We start from the raw sequence: 23516 nt of genomic DNA on the forward strand, positions 1-23516 counted from the left end.
GAGCTCCTCTGTATAAGAGTATACATATATTCACATCTAAGGGGATGCAGAAAAGCCTCATAGACTGTCTCCCTCCTCTGCTCTGCCAGAGTGAAGTCCCGTCCTCCAGGGCAGTGTTCTCCAACCCTGTCCTCAGGCCCAACAGTGCATGTTTTGTGGAAATCCACAGAGGTAGCTCATTAGCTCTGCTGAGACACTAATTACCTCACCTGTGCATGTTTGTGGTTTCCTGCAGAACCTGTACTGTTAGTGGGCCTTGAGGACAGAGTTGGGGAACTCTGCTCCAGGGTGTCAGACCAAATCAGGAGAGAAGCGGGGCTGTGTGGCTCTCGCCATTGGGTGCCTGCTACATCTGTCAATATGTTACCGCATGGAGAGAGCCAGTGGTCGGCTGATCAGACCTGGAGAAATATACCCAACACTTTTGCTTGATTTCCCCAATGTGTTAATCTCTGTGAATCACAATTTCTTGACATTTCTCGAGGTAATTACTGCAGAAGTTGGTCATTTACCTCACTAGTTGGTGTTTTACATTTTCTGTATGGTGATAGGATTAGCGAATTGGTATTTGGTAAGATGACTGGTAACCTCAGCTGTATTCAGCATTACCGAATGCAGCAATGCTTAGAAGAGATGAGCACAGATTTCACAGACATAATTTTACATCGAAAGTCACACTTACCATGGAAAATTGCAGGAAAAATCATAACTAATTTCGTCTGTAATTGTAACCATTTGTTATTTTGCATAAATTTGTGCCAACTTTAGCGCCCATATGTGCTATTGCCCCCAAAATTGCTATGTATGTTAAAGAGGAACTCCAGTGAAAATAATGTTATAAAAAAAGTGCGTCATTTTTACAATAATTATGTATAAATGATTTAGTCATTGTTTGCCCATTGTAAAACCTTTTAAATCCCTGATTTACATTCTGACATTATCACATGGTGACATTTTTACTGCTGGCAGGTGATATATCTGTTCCATGCTTTTTTGGTAGTTGGAAACAGCTATTTCCCACAATGCAACAAGGTTCACAGACAGGAAACTGCCAGGAGTACCACGGTCCTCAGTTTCTTGTGGGAAGGGTTTCACCACAATATCAGTCATACAGCGCCCCCTGATGGTCTGTTTGTGAAAAGAAATAGATTTCTCATGTAAAAGGGGGTATCAGCTACTGATTGGGATAAAGTTCAATTCTTGGTCAGAGTTTCTCTTTAAGATAGATTTTATAGAGGATACAAGTCAAAAAAAATATTTTTTTCAAAAATACCTTGTCCTTTTTGAGAAAATGTATTTTAAAAATGAAAATGAAAAATGTTTTTTAAACTAATTTTTGGGGGTTTAAAAATCATTTTTCTTTGCATTTTTTTACTTGTACCCACAATTTTGGTGACAATAGCATGTTTTTAAACGTCATTCTGTATATTTACTCCAGTAAAATAAGAATCCTGAAATGATCTGTGTACAGTTTCCCATCCTCTCACCTGGGGAGGCCTTCAGTGAAGACGCAGCTGGAGAGGTGTCGGCCACCTCCGCCTTCCCAGGGCCGTCCGTACACGTCTCACAAAAGGTCCTTGAGAAGGGATTAAGGTCAGATTTGCTCATATATGTACTCGTGCTGGAAACTGTAATATTCATGGAATCTGGAAAAGCTGAAGAGTTGCCGCACTTTGAAGAATCCAGAAATGGGTTTGGATAGGAGTTGTACACCGGACTCTGGGGACTGTCTGTGTAGAGGTTTAGGTTAACATCTACTGCAACATCTGAGAGAGGGACTGGTATCTCCTCCACCTCTGCACCTGGTTCAGCCTCCGTCTTCACACTAAAGGACCCTAAGAAGACAACATCGAATTTATAATCTTCAAAAATTCCACCAAGATTATTCATCAGAGCAACCACAGACCCCTACTGAGTTCTAGTGAAAAGGTACCATCCCCCACCAATTGGGAAAAATCGGGCACCCAATTCATCAAGCATTACAGCATGCGGTAATGCTGAAAACAGCAGTGTGATGTATGCTTTTTATTATTCTTGCAACATGTATTTTTTTCCTCCATAGAGTGCTTGCTGTGATCTGCATGTTGTCTTGTGTTGATTTTAGCTTGCTGGAGTGTCTATTGTTCTACTGTCTGTTGGCAGACTTGTCCTTATCTGCTCATGTTTACCAATAGACAATGGTCTGACTCCTTTCTGCTGGACCACACAGCTCCTGGAGGAGGGGATTATCTGTATCTACTGAATAGTCTGGGAGCAAGGTGGCCACAGGTAGACATGATCCTGGATCTGCAATATAAGGTCAGGTACTTGGGGCTGTTGGAGTGAGTCAGTGATGGAAACAGCAAGCTGTGGCACTAGTTCTCTAAAGCCTTGGAACCAGTAGTTATGGGATTGAAGACGCTTCCTGAAGCATTGCATTGCCTGCATATGGAATACTGGACTAATTGCCTGGACTTTCCCCATGGACTTCTTGTAATGCATGGAGTTATCTGTGGACACTACATATGTCGGTAGTTCTGCTTATGCTGCTGTTATTTCAGTCCTGTTTTGCTGGAATGTCGAGGTTGCAGAAATCCAAGTCGTTTTGTTGGAATAATAAAACACCTGAATCCTTTCCATATTAGCCTTTGCCAGTGTCCTATGTTACATATCATCACAAGCAGACTTTACCGAGCACTTAGGAAAGTGTCAATTCATAAAGGCTGTTACCTCATAAAAAGCTGAAATTCCCGAGCAGTGAGGTAAATTACCGACTTGTGCAGTAATTACCTCAACACATGTCAGTAAATGTCAATTCATGAAGGTTACAACACGCAGTAAAATACAGCTCCATTACGCTCAGTTCTCCGCTGTCGGAATCAATGCGGGACTGGCAGAACTCACTGAAGCAGAGAGGATTACCTATGACTGACAGGAGCAGAAGCCAATAGAAACAACCCCTGTCTCCTGAAAGTCTGGATAATTGTATTTTGATAGGACCCGCAAGCTTTTCAGGCGGGTCCAGCTTTTCTACCCCCAGGTAGCCAGCAGAGAGAACTTGGAACAAAATCGGTTTCCCCTGCCTCCCTTCAGCATTTTAATCCATTAGGTTCCTGTTTTAAGATGTGGAGGGACTAGTGGGGAAATCACCTAAGCAGGGAATGTGTAACGTGTCCTGGAAGTTCTTCCAAGCTGTGGCAATTTAATAAAATGTAAAGAAATACTAATAGAGACTAATAGATTCAGAGCAAGCAGAGGCAGTAAAACAAACATGTACATGTAAAGGGATGTCAGGATACCTCTTACTATTGTAATGCTGTCTCTGCAAGGAGCTGCATGTAACAATTCAGACAGCTCACACTCTTCTGCTGTTACCGACAACTGAGCTTCGGGAAATTACCAAACTTCTACCGCACCTGTGAAAAGGTTTATGAATTAGCAGACAAAAGTCTAAAATACAGAATGCGGTATTTTCCCGACTAGTTTCTCTTATCAAACAGCCTTTGATGAATTGACACCAATGTGATGTTAATTTGATTGCCAAGCATCTGCAGTAAATGTACAACAAGGAAATTGGCAGCGCTTCCAAATGCAGGCTGCACCCAACTTGACCAGCTGCATAGATGTGCTGAGCCCAAAACACGGGCAGATGCAGCACATGGAGGCGGATTGTTCAGTACTAGAAATGTGCAGTAAATGTGATATTGCAACGGTTGGGTGTTGCAACTCAGATGTCTGATTATTAGGTGATCTGCAGTATCACCGATAATCAGACACTATACCTGATTATATGGTGATCTGCAGAATCACCAATAATACAAGTATAGCTAGCAACGTTACTGTGTAGATAGTGCTTGGTGCAACAGTAAGAAATAGTTAAATAGACCTTACCAGAGGAGCTGGAAGGCCTATCAGGGACTGTAACTGAATAGTTTGACTGGACCTTACCAGATGAGCTGGCGAGGTACTATCAGTACAGGTAATGGAATAAAGCAGAACCTTACCAGAGGAGCTGGTGAGGTACTATCAATACAAGAGATATGTATATAATGACTAAACTTTACCAGAGGAGGTACGGAAATAGTATAGCTGGTCCTTACCAGTGGAGCTGGCAAGGCACTAACTAAGTAAGTGACTGTATAGTTTGACCAGATCTTCCCAGAGGAGCTGGGAAGGTACTATCAGTCACTAATGAGAAAGCAAAACCTCACCAGAGGAGTTGGTGGGCAATAACAGTAACACCTCACCAGTGGCGCGGGCCCACTGGTGAGTAGAGAGGTCAGACAGGCAAGGTTCGGCAACAGAGAGGTAATACAGTACAGAATCATATGGCAGAAGAGTAGTGAGTAATCAGGCAGAGGTTCAGTAACTTTAGACAGTTATTTAGTGTAAGTACTGTAGTCTAGGGCCAATTTTTAGATGGAGCCAATTAACTTATCTGTATGTTTTTTGGAATGTGGGAGGAAACCGGAGTGCCCGGAGGAAACCCACGCAGACACAGAGAGAACATACAAACTCTTTGCAGATAGTGCCCTGGCTGGGATTCGAACCAGGGACTCAGCGCTGCAAGGCGAGAGAGCTAACCACTACGCCACCGTGCTGCCCAGAGTAGTGAGTAATCAGGCAGAGGTTCAGTAACTTTAGACAGGTAGGCAGAGGTACAGAAACGATAAGCAATAGCAAGGTCAGAGGGTAGCCAGAATCATACACAGGTAATCAATAACAATATAACAATAGTCCTAGTCTTGTGTGAAATCCCTGGTTTCCTCCCAAATCAAAGCACACCGGAAACTAGACTAAGGTCTGAGCGCTAACACAAAGTATTCACGACAGCAGACAACAACCGAATGAAGAACGAAGGCGTACGAAGCAGAGGAAGACTCCCGGCTGCGCCCACCACGAAATCCGCCAATCCGAAGGGCGAGAGTCATCCCAGACGTCAGCCGACCGGCAGGTCAGCTGCCGCGCCTTTTCCCAGCATAAAGGTCCTGCCTCCGCGCGCGGATATACCCTGCGTGTCCGCAGCCGCCATGTCAGCAGTTGTTACAGCACCCCCCCTCCAGGCGCGGACCCCGGGCACAATCCCCCCGGCCCGCCAGGGTGCAATCTATGAAACTCCTCCCTGAGTTCTTCTGCATGCACGCGGGAAGCTGGCACCCAAGATCTCTCCCCTGCACCATACCCTCTCCAGTGGACCAGGTACTGTACAGAATTACGTATCCACCCGAGAATCTAAGATCTGCTCTATCTCGTATTCTGGCTCTCCATCAATCACCACGGGGAGGGGGGATGGGGGGGAGAGAGGAATCCACACACACAGCAGGTTTCAAGAGGGACACATGGAACGTTCTACCACCCCTGAAGCTGGGTGGGAGCGACACAATATAAGCGACATTGTTGACTCTTTTAGAAACAGGGTATGGCCCTATAAATTTAGGACCCAATTTGGCAGAGGGTTGCTTTAAAGCCAGATGTCAAGTAGAAACCCACACCAAATCGCCTGGCGTGAATTCCCATTCCACCGAACGTTTCTTATCAGCCTGTCTTTTCTGGGTAGCAAAAGCTCTTTTTAAATTCCCTTTTACCATTCCCCAGATCTCCTTCAAGGTCCCTTGCCACTCTTCCAAAGCCGGAAAAGGTGATGATACTACCGGCAGAGGAGAGAATTTTGGTGACCTCCCCATAACAATTTGAGAAGGGGAGAATCCCGAAGAGGCACACTTCAAATTAATATGAGCAAATTCTGCATAGGGGAGAAACTTGACCCAATTCATCTGGGCATCAGCCACGTAACATCTAAGAAATTGCTCTAAAGACTGGTTGACCCTTTCGGTTTGGCCGTTTGTCTGTGGGTGGTAGCCGGAGGAAAATGATAACTTAATTCCCATATGATGACAAAAGGCCTTCCAAAACCTGGAGACGAACTGGACTCCCCTATCTGACACCACATTTTCTGTAATCCCATGCAGTTTGAAATTGTGGTGGATGAAGAGCTCTGCCAACTCCTGCGCGGTGGGGAGTCCGTCCAAGGGAATAAAGTGGGCCATCTTACTAAACCTGTTGACTACCACCCATATGACTGTTTTACCATCCGATCTAGGCAATTCACCCACAAAATCCATGGACACTAGAGATGGGCCGAATGATTCGCCGGCGAACGGTTCCAGGCGAACTTTGGTGGTTCGCGTTCGCCTGGACCAGGCGAACTTTTGCGGAAGTTCGATTCGCCCCATAATGCACTATGAGGGTCAACTTTGGCCCTCTGCATCACAGTCAGCAGGCACATTGTAGCCATTCAGGCTACACTAAGCCCTGGAGCCCCACCACCCCTTATATAAGGCAGGCTCCGGCGGCCATTAGCCTCACTTGTGTGCCTGCTAGAGACAGACTAGGGACAGCTGCTGCAGACTTGTTCTCCTAGGGACAGATTAGTTAGGTTCTTGGCTGCTTAGCTTGCTCCTGGCTGATTATTATTTCTTTTATAGCACCCCTCAACAGCTCTTTTCAGAGCTCATCCTGTACTTTTTTTTTTCTGTGTGTCAAACTGACACTTTTGTTGCTTGCTAATTCATAGTGTGTGTGCCACTGCCAGCAGCCCAGCACATTCAGTGACTACCTTTGTGTGCGACAGGGAGCTGCACATTGTACTATCCAGTACTGCATATACCCAGTACCTGTTGTGTTTACTTAACCCACCTCATCACTGCATATACCTAGCTTTGTGTTGAGTGAACCCAGCTCACTGCATCTAACTACCTGTTGTGTTGAGTGAACTACCTCACTGCATCTAAGTACCTTTACTGTTCAGTGAACCCAGCTCACTGCATCTAACTACCTGTTGTGTTGAGTGAACCCACCTCACTGCATCTAAGTACCTTTATTGTTCAGTGAACCCAGCTCACTGCATCTAACTACCTGTTGTGTTGAGTGAACCCACCTCACTGCATCTAAGTACCTTTACTGTTCAGTGAACCCAGCTCACTGCATCTAACTACCTGTTGTGTTGAGTGAACCCACCTCACTGCATCTAAGTACCTTTACTGTTCAGTGAACCCAGCTCACTGCATCTAACTACCTGTTGTGTTGAGTGAACCCACCTCACTGCATCTAAGTATCTTTACTGTTCAGTGAACCCACCTCACTGCATCTAACTACCTGTTGTGTTGAGTGAACCCACCTCACTGCATCTAAGTACCTTTTACTGTTCAGTGAACACACCTCACTGCATATACCTAGCATCCCCCCCGAGATGGACAAAATGGACAAACCAGGTAGAGGAAGAGGTAGAGGCAGACCCAGAGGAAGGCCACCAGGCACCGGCAGGTCTGTGCGAGGTGGTGTTGCTTTGATTTTGTGCAGACCTGGCCCAAAATACAGTGCTCAAAAGAAGGCACGTGCCATCACTTCCCAAGATCAGGACGTGCTTGACTATTTAACACAGAACACCTCATCTCCCGCAGCCACCAGCGCTACAACAAGCACCACATCCGCTGCATTTGACACTTCGCAGGAGTTATTTGGTGGTGAAATCACTGATTCCCAGCCACTACTGCAACAACAACAAGAAGGTGCAGGTACACCACCTCATACGTCTGAGTTAGGTGGCGATAGTATGGACGTAACGTGTGAGGAGGGGGATGATGAACCACCTGAAGTTGAGGAGGTGTCTGAGGAAAGCGAAGCTGGGCAGGAGGATTATGATGACTATTATACAGATGCCACATATGTTCGCAATAGAGGAGATGACCAGGGGGACAGTTCAGAGGGGGAGTCAGAGAGGAGTAGGAGGAGACGACTCCATGATAGAAGCAGAGGGAGCTCGTCCTCAGAAACAGCTGGGGGCAGTGTCCGGCGCCATGTATCGCCAGCTATGGACAGCCATCCAACATGCCCTTTAACGTCAGCTGCTGATGCCACCGTAGCGTCATCACCCCATGGGGGCTCATCGGTTGGAAATGTTTTAACATGTGTGTCTCAGATCGGAGCAAAGTCATATGTTCTCTCTGCCAGCACAAATTGAGCCGTGGAAAGGCCAACTCTCACGTAGGGACAAGTGCCTTACGAAGGCATCTGGAGAGAAGGCACAAACAGCTATGGCAAGAACACCTGAGGAAAAGCAGCACCCAAAAGACAAGCCACCCTCCTTCTCCTCTTCCTCCTTCAGGTGCATCGTCTTCATCCACTTTCTCCCTTGCACCTTCACAGCCACCCTCCTCCACACCGCCTCTTCCCTTGAGCGGTTCTTTCTCCTCTGCCCAGAGCAGTACCCAGCTGTCCGTAAAGGAAGTATTTGAGCGTAAGAAGCAAATGTCTGCCAGTCACCCTCTTGCCCGGCGTCTGACAGCTGGCGTGGCGGAACTATTAGCTCTCCAGCTATTACCATACAAGCTGATGGAGTCAGAGGCTTTCCGTAAATTTGTGGCCATTGGGACACCGCAGTGGAAGATGCCAGGCCGCACTTATTTTTCACAAAAGGCCATACCCAAACTGCACTGTGCAGTTGAGTGGCAAGTGGTGTCATCTCTGGCACACAGCGTTGGGTCAAGGGTCCACCTGACCAGGGATGCCTGGTCTGCCAAACACGGGCAGGGCCACTACATTACATACACAGCCCATTGGGTCAACCTGGTGACCGATGGCAGCAAGCAGAGAGTACGTGGCTGCGCAGCGGACCGACTTGTCACACCTCCACAGCTTGCAGGCAGGCCTCCAGCCACCTCCTCTCCGCCCGCTACCACCTCTTCGCTGTCGTCATCCTCCTCCTCGGCTGGTGCCGTGATCTCTTCTCCAGCTACACAGCCCCAGCTCCCCAGGGCCTATGCTGCATGCCAGGTACGACGGTGTCACGCAGTGTTAGACATGTCTTGCCTGAAAGCGGAGAGTAACACTGGAGCAGCTCTCCTGGCTGCTCTTAACAAACAGGTGGAGCAATGGCTGACCCCGCACAAGCTTGAGATCGGCAACGTGGTGTGTGACAACAGCAGCAATCTTATTTCCGCGTTGAATTTGGGAAAGCTGACACACGTACCCTGCATGGCACATGTGCTGAATCTGGTCGTGCAAAGATTTGTGTCCAAGTACCCAGGCTTAGGGGACGTCCTGAAGCAGGCCAGGAAGTTGTGTGGGCATTTCAGGCGCTCTTACAAGGCCATGGAACGCTTTGCGGACATTCAGCGTAGAAACAACTTGCCGGTGAGACACCTGATTTGCGATATTCCGACTCGCTGGAATTCCACCCTGCTGATGTTCTCTCGCCTGCTAGACCAGGAGAAAGCCGTCACCCAGTACCTGTATCATTACAGTACAAGGACACAATCTGGGAGGATGGGGATGTTGTGGCCCAACAACTGGACACTGATGCGAAATGCATGCAGGGTCATGGAGCCCTTTGAGGAGGTGACCAAACTGGTGAGTCGCGCTGAGGGCACCATCAGGGACTTGATCCCCTACGCCTACTTCCTGGAGCGTGCCATGCGTAGAGTGGTGGATACAGCTGTGGAGGAGCGTGAACAAGAAGAGTTACGGCAGCAGGAGTCGTGGGATCGATTTACATCCGAACCCGATGTTTCCACAACACCTGCGGCAGCACAGAGGGGGGAGGAGGAGGAGGAAGAAGAGGAGTCGTGTGGGGAAGGAGAGGAGTCAGACTCTGATGATGATGATGAGGAAGGTGTTTCTGTGGAGGAGGAAGAGGCGGCGGAAGAAGAACAACCGCGGCAGCCGTTACAGGGGGCTTCTGCTGCTCCACGTTACCGTGGTATTGTTCGTAGCTGGGGGGAGGAAGAGGAGTTGCGTCCCGTGTTTCATGTTGTCCAGCCTGTTGAGGGACCCCCGTATCAAAAAACTCAAGGCGAATGACCTGTACTGGGTGGCCACACTACTAGACCCTCGGTACAGGCACAAAGTGGCGGACCTGTTACCAACTCAACAAGGCGGAAAGAATGCAGCACTTGCAGAACAAGCTGTCGATGATGCTTTACAATGCGTTTAAGGGTGATGTGGCTGCACAACGCAATCAAGGTACCACTGGCAGTAACCCTCCTCCTCCCAAGTCCACGCAGGCAAGGACAGGACGCTCCAGCGATCTCAGGATGATGTCGGACATGTGGACATTCTTTAGTCCAACTCCTCGCCATAGTCCTTCCGGATTCACCCTCCACCAACGCCTGGACCGGCAGGTAGCCGACTACCTGGCCTTGAGTGTAGATGTAGACACTGCGAGCAGCGACGATGAACCCTTGGACTACTGGTTGTGCAAGCTTGACCTGTGGCCAGAGCTGTCCCAATTTGCCATACAATTTCTCTCTTGCCCTGCCGCAAGCGTCCTGTCAGAAAGGACCTTCAGTGCAGCTGGAGGCATTGTCACTGAGAAGAGAAGTCGCCTAAGTCACGACAGTGTTCAGTACCTGACCTTTATTAAAATGAATGAGGAATGACTTCCGGTTCCGGCGCTGAGAGGAATGGCAGCACGGCGGTGAGCTCCGCTCTCAACCCACCTCCCGCTATATTTCCCCAGTGACCTGCCAAACAAATTCGCCCCAAATAATCATGTCAGAGCCCGGGGACTACCCTACTATGGACCGCTACATTACCAGATCGGTGAAAGACAAGGACAAGCGCCCTCCGAGCTGATTCCGAACACGAGATCTCTGATGCAGACACAGAATACAGCGTGGAAAACAGGCCGGGCATAGATTATCATCACCTAGCCAAGGAGGTGGTCTCGCCATTACGCCCAGAACTAACTACGCTAATAGCCGATGCTATGGGCCAGCAAATGCGTAAGCTCCAGGATGCTCTGGAAGATAACCAAGCCAAGATGACGCAGCTGGAAAGGCGGGTGAGTGAATCCACCACTAGATCCCAGGAGGCTATTAAGCTGGCCCAGTCTGCTTGTAATAAACAGGTCATTGTTTTTGACCGACTGGAGGACTTAGAAAACCGGTCACGCCGAAATAATCTGCGGGTGATAGGCCTACCAGAATCCATTAAACCAAATGAACTATCCGCTCTGTGCTCGACTGAGATACCACAGGCCCTAGGCCTAAACACCCTCATGAAGGTAGAAAGAGCTCACCGGGTTGGCCCAATAAACTCGGAAAGAAAGTCACCTCGCCCGGTTATTGTTCGGTACTTAGACTACTCGGAAAAGGCTGCCATATTGAAGGCCTATCGGGTCCAGAAGTCTTTGGAAGTACAAGGGAATAAACTCCTTCTCTTTGCTGATTACTCAGCCGAAGTTAACAGAGCCAGAAAAGCCTTCAACACAGTTTGCCAGCTATTGGTCAAACGAAAGACTCGTTTTTTTCTCAACTATCCGGCGACGCTGCATATTTACTCTGATGAGGGGAAAGTGTCTACATCCCTTTCACCCTCTTTTGTTCGATCAAATAATAGCAATGGATCCATACATTCTCAAACTGAGGACTTTGGCCGGCCGATCATGCCTTCAGCTGATGTGGCAAACACTACTCTATCGCAACAGGAGCCTTCCAGCCAGGATACAGCGGCATGGGAAGACTAGCGGTCCAGCTCAGTGTTTTGTGCTATGAGAATTACGAATCTCAACTGTTTGGCTCACAGGAATGCCTTATCTTTTGTTTCTACTAAGGGGAACGTTAAAAAAGTTTATAATTATTCTATGGTCTTGGTTTGTAGGGATTGATACTATGTGCATCATAAATCATATGATCGGCCCCTGCGACCAGACCAAGGGAGGAGGGTGAGACCTTGCTGCTCATATAGGGATTAGAGGATCATCCTCTCCCTTCTGGAACAGTTATATACGCTAGTATGTCTTTGTTTAATTCTTTACATATTACATTATGTGGGAAAAGTTATTCTCTCAGAAAAAAGGAAGTCATTACGATCTTGGGATGGGTTAAAGGTTAGAGGAAAAAGGGATGCACTCAGTAATTTTGTAGCGTTCTGGCTCTTGGCCAGTTTGAGTGCCCCCTCAGATAAACATGGGATTATTGATGTTATGTGTTTTAAGTTTTGCTGTTTTGGGATGCCGCCTGCCCCTATTGCCCCCGCCTCGAAATTCCCTCAAGTTTCTCATCTAATTTTCAATTACTATGTCCTACTCATATTATTAGGTTCTGATTTGGGTTGGTGCTGCTGGGACACTACCCGAGTCTCATGTGTTTATGTTAACAAATGGGATTTATTGAAACCTTTTGCCTTGGAGCCTTTTCGGCCACCATGAAAGTTCTATCTTGGAATGTTAAAGGTCTGAATACACCTCAAAAGCGCACCCAGGTACTTAGACAAAATGAAGGTTGACATAGCTTTCTTGCAGGAATCACACCTTAGGCAAAAAGACTTTAATTTAATGAGAAAATTCTGGGTGGATCAGGTTATAGGTGCTCCCTCGGAGGGTAGGAGAGCGGGGATCATTGCTCTAGTCAATAGAAATTTTATGGGTACAGTATCTCTTTGTGATTTTGATGCCAAGGAAGGCAGATGGATAAAACTTGAAGTTCAGGTAAATGGTATGACATATTTGGTCTGGGGTGTTTATGCTCCTAATTCTGATAATTCTCCATTTTATCAAATGCTAGCTCGGGAGATATTACAAGCTCCTGATTCTTCCAAAATAATTGTAACGGGCGATTTTAACGCAGTCCCAAATCCTTCCATGGACAGGCAAACTTTAAGATTATTACCTAATACTACGCGACAACAGGATCGCTCTCTGCAAACATTTCTGGAAACTACTAATCTGATTGATGTGTGGCGCCATCTTCACTCTTTCGATAAAGATTATTCATTCTACTCACAGGTCCATTCCTCTAGCTCACGCATTGATAACCTTTTAGTTTCCAAAAATATACTCACCTCCTTTCATTCTATAGACATTAAAGCTTTAGTGATTTCTGATCATGCTCCTATCTTAGCCACATGCCACAATAGATCAAAACAACCTAGTAGGGAATGGCATTTTCCAACGTTTTTATACACAGACGAACAGTTTGCAGCCGATATCATAATTTGGTGGAGAGACTTTTGCTCTAATAATAAACAACATTGGAAACAACCAGTCCTTTTTTGGGAAACTGCCAAGGCAGTCCTCAGGGGACAAATAATCTCCTATACAGCCTCATATAGGAAAAAGACAATGGAGAATTATCAGAAAGTTTGCAATGATGCTCGCCAATCATATTCCGCTCATATTGCTAATCCAGCTTCCTCTTCCTTAAGAGATAAATGGATAGCTTCAAAAAGGGAGGCTGACTTTTGGCTGGAGAGGTATGACAAGACCTTTAGATCATTTAGAGCAGCACATTTTTTCAAATTTGGGAACAAGGCAGGAAGGATGTTGGCCAACTTGACTAAACCTAGATGGACCAAATCAGTGATCTCAAAAATTAAAAACCATCAGGGAAAGATTTGCACAAATCAGGAGGAAATAATGGAGGTCTTTCATAGATATTATTCACAATTATATGCTTCCAAGAATCCGCTTGAAACAGAGCAAAAAAAATTTATCACTTCGGACAATCTACCTAAATTATCTGAAACCGAGCTACAAGATTTAAATTCTCCTATATCATCTCAAGAAGTACTTCGAGTGATCAAAACAATGAGTCTTGGAAAGGCCCCTGGGCCTGATGGTCTTTCCATTGAATTCTTCAAACTTCTGAAAAATGATGCGGTGAATACAATGGCAGCCTTGTATAATCATATGCTTAAAGATCACCAGTTTCTCCCCACAGCAAATGATGCCAGAATAAAACTATTGGTAAAACCAGGAAAGGATCCTGAGGAACCTTCTTCTTTCAGGCCAATTTCCCTTTTAAATCTTGATTTCAAGATTATGTCCAAAATCATGGCGGATAGGTTGGCCAGCATCCTCCCTGGTCTTATATTAGACAACCAAGTAGGATTTGTGAGAGGTAGAAGCGCAGTGTTAAACATAAGGAAAACTCTGGCCGTGTTGGAATATGGTAGACTACGAGGTGGATGGAAGGGAACGGAGGCCTTCTTGGCATTAGATGCCGAGAAGGCCTTCGATAGCATCGAATGGTCATGGCTATTTACAGTCCTTGAATCCTATGGATTCCAAGGTAATTTTCTTACCTATATTAGGTTGATGTACACTAGCCCTACTGCCAGGATTGCCATCCCAGGATCTCTGGGCTCTTCGATTTCCCTGGGTAGGGGCACGAGACAGGGCTGCCCACTTTCTCCTTTACTATTTAATTTAGCCTTAGAGCCCCTGTCTCGTGCCCTTGCCCTATCGACTGTTTTCGAGGGAATTCGGATGGGCCCACAGACTGTGTATTCCTCCTTGTTTGCGGATGACATATTACTCTACATGGCCAAACCTAACAGGGACCTACCGCAGATTATTGATTTTATAAATAGCTTTGGCAATGTGTCAGGTCTGTCCATTAACTACCACAAAAGTGAATTACTGTATCTTAATGGAAATCATAGAGCAAGACCTTTACTCCACACTTGCTTTAAGCAAGCTTCATCTTATATTGTATATCTGGGCATTAAGATCCCTAGAGATATAACACAAGTGTACGGCCTTAATTTCTCTCCAGTCATCACAAAAATTTTAAAAGAAATAAAAAATTGGGAACAGTTACCAATATCCCTTGCAGGAAGAGTTCATCTGATAAAGATGATGAGTTTCGCCAGACTATTATATCCTATCCAAACTTTGCCCATTCTTATAAAACATAAAGACATCCAACGCATGGAAAGTGCTTTTGTAAAATTCTTGTGGAGCTCCAGAAAACCACGAATTGCTCTATCAAAGTTGAAGGCCCCTGTCTCCCGCCTAGGCTTAAACATTCCAGATATCCGGTCATATAATCTGGCATCTATCTTTAGGCATGTTCGAGACTGGATGGGAGATACTTCCTATGTCACTAACACGACTTTAGAGAAAGTATTGATAGCTCCTTTCTCTTTCCAATGAATTTTACACACTAAATTAAGTAAACTCCCACAATATGTTAAACAGAACCTTATCATCAGAGATACAATCATAAGCTGGAGGGAAATAAGGAAAAAACTAGGTTTAGAGGGACATATTTCTCCTGGGTTCCCATTACTAAATAACCCAGGGTTTACACCAGGACTACTGCATACGGCCTTCGCTCACTGATCTAGAGTGGGTCTAGTTAACTTGGGCGATGCTCTTCGAAAGGATATGTCTCTCATGTCCTTTAATGAGGTGATTGTTAAATTTCCCAGTCTGTCCTCTCATGGATTTTATTTTACCCAAGTAGACAGTTTTTTTCCAGCATCCTAGGCAAAAAGGGAAAGTTAAAAGTACACATGACCTTTGAAGATATCATAGCTCACCCAAAAGAACAGAGATCTCTATCTTGGATATACGCACTTATAAGAGATACCACTCCACCCACTAGGAAAAACACCACACACTTGAGAAGATGGGCAGAATTATTAACTATTGACCTAGAACAAAGCACTGAAATATTACAAGACAGTTGGATGGCAGTGAGGAAAGCAATCTTAAGTGAGGACTGGAGAGAAATGTTTTTAAAAATTTTACATAGAGCATATATACCGATTAAAGGCCCATACAAGCATGAAGGAGACTCCACCCCTGAGGGCTTGAGAGTATGCCCAAAATGCAAGGACCCTAATCCTAATTTGGATCACATCCTAATTTGGATCCCATACAAATAGTATGGGAGAACTCTGTAAAGACAATGAAAAGAGTAACGAGTTATAAAAGAAAAGCTGATTTAATGTTTTGTGTATTACATGCATCTAAATCACAACCTGACAAAAATCCACCTATGATATCTAAATTTGAGCACTTATACCTGGTGGCCTCACAGAAAGCTATATTAAAGCATTGGATAGATTCTTCACCACCCCCATGTGCTTTAGTAAAGGAATTAGTGCATCATATTATGTTTATGGAATCTTTGCAGCTGGAAAAGGGCAATAAAAAACGAATGGCAAGATTTTTCAAAACATGGAGAAAATATATGGAAATTTGTCTAGACCCAGCGCAGATATATCATGCCATGAAACCATTTGAAAACACATTGTGGTATTTGCTACACAAGGTGGCTGGAACCCTGGGTAAACTAGAGGTTGTTGAAGCAAGAACAGGATGAGACGAGGGGACAACCAGGATTATTAGCGAGGAGTTGGGGGGGGGGGGAGGGGGGTAGTGAAGGCGGCTACGGTTGGGGTTAGGGTGGGAGTTTGGAAGGGGATACATTAGTTGATGTGTCTAAGGTAAAGAAGTGCTCTGGAGATATGTTCAGGTTTACTCTGATAATCAGGAAAACATATGTTTGCCAATATGATTATAGATAACAAGTTTATAGAACAACTACTGAGGTTTTGATGTTAATAATAATAGAATATAATGTTATGATAAATCTCGTCACTTCAAATGCACCTCCTGTTTCACGTGACTACTATACTTGTCTTATGCTCTTATAATTGGATAAAATCAACATTGTGTATTTGCTTTACCACTGTGCAATTTGAACCGTTTAATGTTCTGTATCATGTGAGTGCATCAATAAAAATTTTATTTGAAAAAAAAAAAAATGAATGAGGAATGGATCACGGAGGGCTACTCCATGACCAAAGACTAAGTCAGTCCCCACACACAGCATCTCTGCCTGCAGGCCACTTGCCTTCTCCGCCACCACCAACAGGGTCCAGGACTCTAGACGGATTCCTGAATTTTTAAGGCCGCTGCTAGCAGCGGCCGCTACACTCATTTTTCTGGTGCGTGTACATGCCTGGCTAATTTTTCTGGCTGCACTGCGGGCGGCTGCAACAAAAAAACAAAAGGCATGTACATGTGCCCATCCCCCTTCGTGATCATTACCTTGCCGCGGTGAAGGTGCTTGCGTATCACAATGAAGCAATGACCGCCGGCTATTTGAGTGTCTCGGGTGGGGGTGGCACACAAAAGATAATAAGGTCGTTGCTTCATTGTGGTCAGACCAAATTTGATCAGCTGGACAGTCACTATTGTTCTATCATTGAGCTACAACAGCCCGGCGACCATATGGGCTTGAAAACCGCCACGGCCTACACTCTCGCCACGGTGCGCACCAGTCCAGCACGGCCGTCACTACACAAACAGCTGTTTGCGGTGCGTCACACAGTGAGTTTGGTGTGTCAGTGTGAAGCAGAACTCTAATTACACTCCCTGATTGATGTATACACATGCAAGATGTTTTAAAGCACTTTAGGCCTGCAATTTAGCATTCAATGTGATTTCTGCCCTTAAAACGCTGCTTTGCTTCACATCCAGATTTTTCCCTGGGACTTTGGGCATGTATCCCACTCCGCCATGCCCCCCTCCAGGTTTTAGACCCCTTGAAACATCTTTTCCATCACTTTTGTGGCCAGCATAATGTTTTCTATTTTTCAAAGTTCACATCCCCATTGAAGTCTATTGCAGTTCGCGAACCGAACCTTCTGCGAAAATCGGAGGTTCGGCCCATCTCTAATGGACACATGGGTCCATGGCTGCTCAGGCACCGGAAGTGACTGGAAGGTACCTATAGGAGCCCACCTAGAGTCCTTACTCCTAGCACATATGGAGCAATTCCCAACAAATTCTTTACTATCTGACACTATCGAGGGCCACCAGACACAACGGTCCAGCAATTCCTGTGTGCGAGCAACCCCTGGGTGACCGGCATTTTTATGTGTGTGAAATGTATGAAGAATCTTAAATCTGAACTGTAACGGTACAAAGAGAATCCCTTCTGGCTTCCCTTCGGGGACCTCTTGTTGAAATGGGCTTAACGTAGGTACCCAATCCACCCAGGTGTCTACTCCAGGGGGTTCAGAGGAAGACTCAGAAGTCCCCTCCACTTGAATTTTGGTAGCGGCTATGGTAACCTTCTCCAAACAATGATGATGATAGTACGGAGACCAGCTTAACAACTGTCTGGAACTCCAGTCGATCTGAGGAGAATGTTTCTTAAGCCATGACATACCCAGAATGACAGTAGAGGTGGACATCTTGAGCACCAGAAACTGTATTTGTTCTTTATGCAAGACCCCTAGTTGGCATAACAATACAGGAGTCTGGGTGATGGACGGTTTAATCAGTAATGGAGAATCATCCACTGCGGTAATCTGTACCTGTCGTCCCACAGAAGTCAAAGGAAAGCCAAACTTGATGGCGAAATCATACGCCATAACATTAACAGCTGAACCCGAGTCTATAAAAGCCTGGGTGGAATGAATCTGCCCTTCCCAGGTGATAGAACACGGAAGCAAGAGATGTTTATTGTTCAGAGGTAAGACTGGATCGCCTAGGGTAGTACCTCCAGCTACTCCTAGGCGATAGAGTTTTCCGCCTTCTTGGGACAACTAGATACTACATGCCCTTTGTCAGCACAGTAAAGACATAATTTTTCATTACGTCTCCTGTTTTTCTTGACCTCCGTGAGCTTGGTTTGCCCAATCTGCATTGGCTCATCAGGAGGTGGAGAGGAAGGCACAGGAGCCGAGAATGTACCAGAAGCAAATCTTCCTGGTACTTTACTCCGAACTTGCTTCTGATAGCGAACTCGCCGATCAATTTTAATAGCCAGTGAAATGGCCTCATCTAATGTCTTAGGTTCGGGATGTCCCAACATTAAATCGGCAACTGCATCAGATAACCCTGACAGAAAGCAATCTAAGAGTGCGTACTGCCCCCACCTGGCTGACACTGCCCATCTCCTAAACTCAGCTGCGTAAGTTTCGACAGGATTATGCCCTTGCCTGAGGGTCTTCAATTTCCTCTCTGACGTCATTGCCAAATCGGGATCATCGTATATAACTGCCATTGCCTTAAAAAAAAATTCAACTGAGGCCAAAGCCTCATGCCCCTGGGGCAAACTATATGCCGAAGACTGCTAATCACCAGATAATAATGTCTTAATTAATGTCACTCTCTGACCCTCTGTACCTGATGATATTTGCTATGTTGCTATTTTTCCAGATGATACAAAATTGTGCAGAATCATCAACTCTCAGGAAGATAGTGTCATATTGCAACAGGATCTGGATAGGATGGCTATATGGGCACATACATGGCAGATGAAATTCAATGTTGAAAAATGTAAAGTCATGCATTTTGGTCGTACCAATGGGCTAGCACCATACAAAATAAATGGGATACAGTTGGGGACATCAAACTTAGAGAAGGACTTAGGAGTACTCATCGACAACAAGTTAAATAATCGTACTCAATGCTAAGCCGCTGCAGCTAAAGCTTACAAAATTTTGGGATGCAATAAAAGGGAAATAAAAACTCGAGATGCTAGCATTATATTGCCACTGTTTAACTCTCTAGTAAGGCCACATCTGGAATATGGAATTCAGTTCTGGGCACCACATTACAAAAAAGATATTGCAGTTTTAGAGCAGGTGCAGAGACTAGCAAAATTGATACGTGGGATGGAAGGTCTCGCTTACCAAGAAAGGTTAGATAAACTGGGTTTATTTAGTCTAGAGAAAAGACGCCTTAGATGAGATCTAATTAACATGTATAAACACATCAGAGGGCAATATAATAGCTTGGCGGATGAGCTTTTTGTCCCTAGGCCTTCTCAAAGGACTAGAGGACATGATCTGCGCATGGAGGAAAAACGTTTTAGCCATTTATTTAGGAAAGGGTTCTTTACAGTAAGAGTGATTAAGATGTGGAATGCATTGCCACAGGAAGTCGTTATGGCAAACTCTATACCTGCATTTAAAGGGGGCTTAGATGCTTTCCTTGCTTTGAAAGACATCTATGGCTACAATTACTAGGTAATGCCTAATGATGTTGATCCAGGGATTTTATCTGATTGCCATCTGGAGTTGAGAAGGAAATTTTCCCTTTTGGGGCTAATTAGACCATGCCTTGTAAGGGTTTTTTTTGCCTTCCTCTGGATCAACAGGGATATGTGAGGGAGCAGGCTGGTGTTGTACTTTATACTGGTTGAACTCGATGGACGTATGTCTTTTTTCAACCAAAATAACTATGTAACTACGTAACTATGATACTGGCCGTAGATCGAAATATGATAAACAACGGTTTTTAAAATTTCGAAAATCAGACCGATGCCCCGAGAATTTTTAAGGAGGAGGCATCCTTGGTTCAATCGCATGAGGGGATGACACTTGTGCATTAGGGTCTTTTAGATGGTTAACTGTCTCAACCAGTTGATCAATCTGAGTCTGCTATACGTTAACCGTCTTGATGAGCTCGTTAAGAGTTCTGGCCAACAAGTCAACCCGGTTGCACAGTGTCTCCATATTTTTTCTGGTCTGCTGTTCTGTAATGGTTGGGTTTTGCAACACAGATGTCTGATTATTAGGTTATCTGCAGTATCACCGATAATCAGACACTATACCTGATTATATGGTGATCTGCAGAATCACCAATAATACAAGTATAGCTAGCAACGTTACTGTGTAGATAGTGCTTGGTGCAACAGTCAGAAATAGTTAAATAGACCTTACCAGAGGAGCTGGAAGGCCTATCAGGGACTGTAACTGAATAGTTTGACTGGACCTTACCAGATGAGCTGGCGAGGTACTATCAGTACAGGTAATGGAATAAAGCAGAACCTTACCAGAGGAGCTGGTAAGGTACTATCAATACAAGAGATATGTATATAATGACTAAACTTTACCAGAGGAGGTACGGAAATAGTATAGCTGGTCCTTACCAGTGGAGCTGGCAAGGCACTAACTAAGTAAGTGACTGTATAGTTTGACCAGATCTTCCCAGAGGAGCTGGGAAGGTACTATCAGTCACTAATGAGAAAGCAAAACCTCACCAGAGGAGTTGGTGGGCAATAACAGTAACACCTCACCAGTGGCGCGGGCCCACTGGTGAGTAGAGAGATCAGACAGGCAAGGTTCGGCAACAGAGAGGTAATACAGTACAGAATCGTATGGCAGAAGAGTATTATTATTATTATTTAGTATTTATATAGCGCCGACATATTACGCAGCGCTGTACAGTGTATATATATATCTTGTCACTAACTGTCCCCCAAAGGAGCTCACAATCTAATCCCTACCGTTGCCGTATGTCTATATTATGTAGTGTAAGTACTGTAGTCTAGGGCCAATTTTTAGACTGAGCCAATTAACTTATCTGTATGTTTTTTGGAATGTGGGAGGAAACCGGAGTGCCCGGAGGAAACCCATGCAGACACGGAGAGAACATACAAACTCTTTGCAGATAGTGCCCTGGCTGGGATTCGAACCAGGGACTCAGCGCTGCAAGGCGAGAGAGCTAACCACTACGCCACCGTGCTGCCCAGAGTAGTGAGTAATCAGGCAGAGGTTCAGTAACTTTAGACAGGTAGGCAGAGGTACAGAAACGATAAGCAATAGCAAGATCAGAGGGTAGCCAGAATCATACACAGGTAATCAATAACAATATAACAATAGTCCTAGTCTTGTGTGAAATCCCTGGTTTCCTCCCAGATCAAAGGAAACCGGAAACTAGTCTAAGGTCTGAGCGCTAACACAAAGTATTCACGACAGCAGACAACAACCGAATGAAGAACAAAGGCCTACGAAGCAGAGGAAGACTCCTGGCGGCGCGCACCACGAAATCCGCCAATCCGAGCGGCGAGAGCCACCCCCGACGTCAGCCAACCGGCAGGTCAGCTGACGCGCCTTCTCCCAGCATAAAGGTCCTGCCTCCGCGTGCGCGCGCCCGTGCGAGACCGAGACCCCATGAGCAGGAGACAATACCGTTCCCGGTGTGCTAGACGCCGACGGAACGGATGAGGCCTGAGTACAGGGAAGAAAGGCGGCTGCGGATATACCCTGCGTGTCCGCAGCCGCCATGTCAGCAGTTGTTACAGCACCTCCTTTCCAGGCGCGGACCCCGGACACGATCCCCCCGGCCCGCCAGGGTGCAATCTATGAAACTCCTCCCTGAGTTCTTCTGCATGCACGCGGGAAGCTGGAACCTAAGATCTCTCCCCTGCACCATACCCTCTCCAGCAGTTGTTACAGATATGCAGAGAATGCCGTGGTTCATCTATAGCTGTGATTAGGATGTAATGAGTGGAGGGTTCAGCTAGATAAAACAGAAAAGCCAGATGATGGCTTTGAGCAGTGTGATAAAGGTGTAAACCGAAACAGCAGTCTGTCACTGCTGCCACTTTGGTGCTATGAAAAGAGCTTTGATACAAGACAGCGGTGCCAGTCCTTTCTGTTTTATCTGGACTGCACTTCCCAGGAGGCACTGGGGAGAGACCTTGGGCACGCTGCATACTCTTTTTTGGGAAACGGTGCTCCCTCTCTTTTGTTTATGTGGAGGGTTCAGCTATACACTCACCAAAAGGATTATTAGGAACACCTGTTCATTTTCTCATGAATGCAGTTATCTAATCAACCAATCACCTGGCAGTTGCTGCAATGCATTTAGGGGTGTGGTCCTGGTCAAGACAATCTCCTGAACTCCAAACTGAATGTCAGAATGGGAAAGAAAGGTGATTTAAGCAATTTTGAGCGTGGCATGGTTGTTGGTGCCAGATGGGCCGGTCTGAGTATTTCACAATCTGCTCAGTTACTGAGATTTTCACGCACAACCATTTCTAGGGTTTACAAAGAATGGTGTGAAAAGGAAAAAACATCCAGTATGTGGCAGTCCTGTGGGCAAAAATTCCTTGTTGATGCTAGAGGTCAGAGGAGAATGGGCCGACTGATTCAAGCTGATAGAAGAGCAACGTTGACTGAAATAACCACTCGTTACAACCGAGGTATGCAGCAAAGCATTTTGTGAAGCCACAACACACACAACCTTGAGGCGGATGGGCTACAACAGCAGAAGACCCCACCGGGTACCACTCATCTCCACTTCAAATAGGAAAAAGAGGCTACAATTTGCACAAGCTCACCAAAATTGGACAGTTGAAGACTGGAAAAATGTTGCCTGGTCTGATGAGTCTCGATAGAATCAAAATTTGGCGTAAACAGAATGAGAACATGGATCCATCATGCCTTGTTACCACTGTGCAGGCTGGTGGTGGTGGTGTAATGGTGTGGGGGATGTTTTCTTGGCACACTTTAGGCCCCTTAGTGCCAATTGAGCATTGTTTAAATGCCACGGGCTACCTGAGCATTGTTTCTGACTATGTCCATCCGTTCATGACCACCATGTATTCATCCTCTGATGGCTACTTCCAGCAGGATAATGCACCATGTCACAAAGCTCCAATCATTTCACATTGGTTTCTTGAACATGACAATGAGTTCCCTGTAGTAAAATGGCCCCACAGTCACCAGATCTCACCCCAATAGAGCATCTTTGGGATGTGATGGAACAGGAGCTTCGTGCCATGGATGTGCATCCCACAAATCTCCATCAACTGCAAGATGCTATCCTATCAATATGGGCCAACATTTCTAAAGAATGCTTTCAGCACCTTGTTCAATCAATGCCACGTAGAATGAAGGCAGTTCTGAAGGCGAAAGGATGTCAAACACCGTATTAGTATGGTGCTCCTAATAATCCTTTAGGTGAGTGTAGTATAATGAACATGGCTAATCCAGCGCAG

General features: G+C 45.6%; 1 protein-coding gene across 2 annotated transcripts in view; it reads right to left on the minus strand.

Moving 5' to 3' along the window:
- LOC137545208 (zinc finger protein 426-like) overlaps positions 1–23516 on the minus strand; it is a 34982-nt gene that overhangs the window by 6351 nt on the left and 5115 nt on the right. For both annotated transcript variants that reach the window (XM_068266334.1, XM_068266332.1), the window contains exon 5: positions 1488–1835. In XM_068266334.1, coding sequence (XP_068122435.1) covers positions 1488–1835 — 348 coding nt within the window. The remainder of the gene's footprint in view (positions 1–1487; positions 1836–23516) is intronic.

The sequence above is a fragment of the Hyperolius riggenbachi genome, chromosome 2 (assembly GCF_040937935.1).
Source record: "Hyperolius riggenbachi isolate aHypRig1 chromosome 2, aHypRig1.pri, whole genome shotgun sequence".
In the NCBI taxonomy this organism is placed as follows: Eukaryota; Metazoa; Chordata; class Amphibia; order Anura; family Hyperoliidae; genus Hyperolius; species Hyperolius riggenbachi.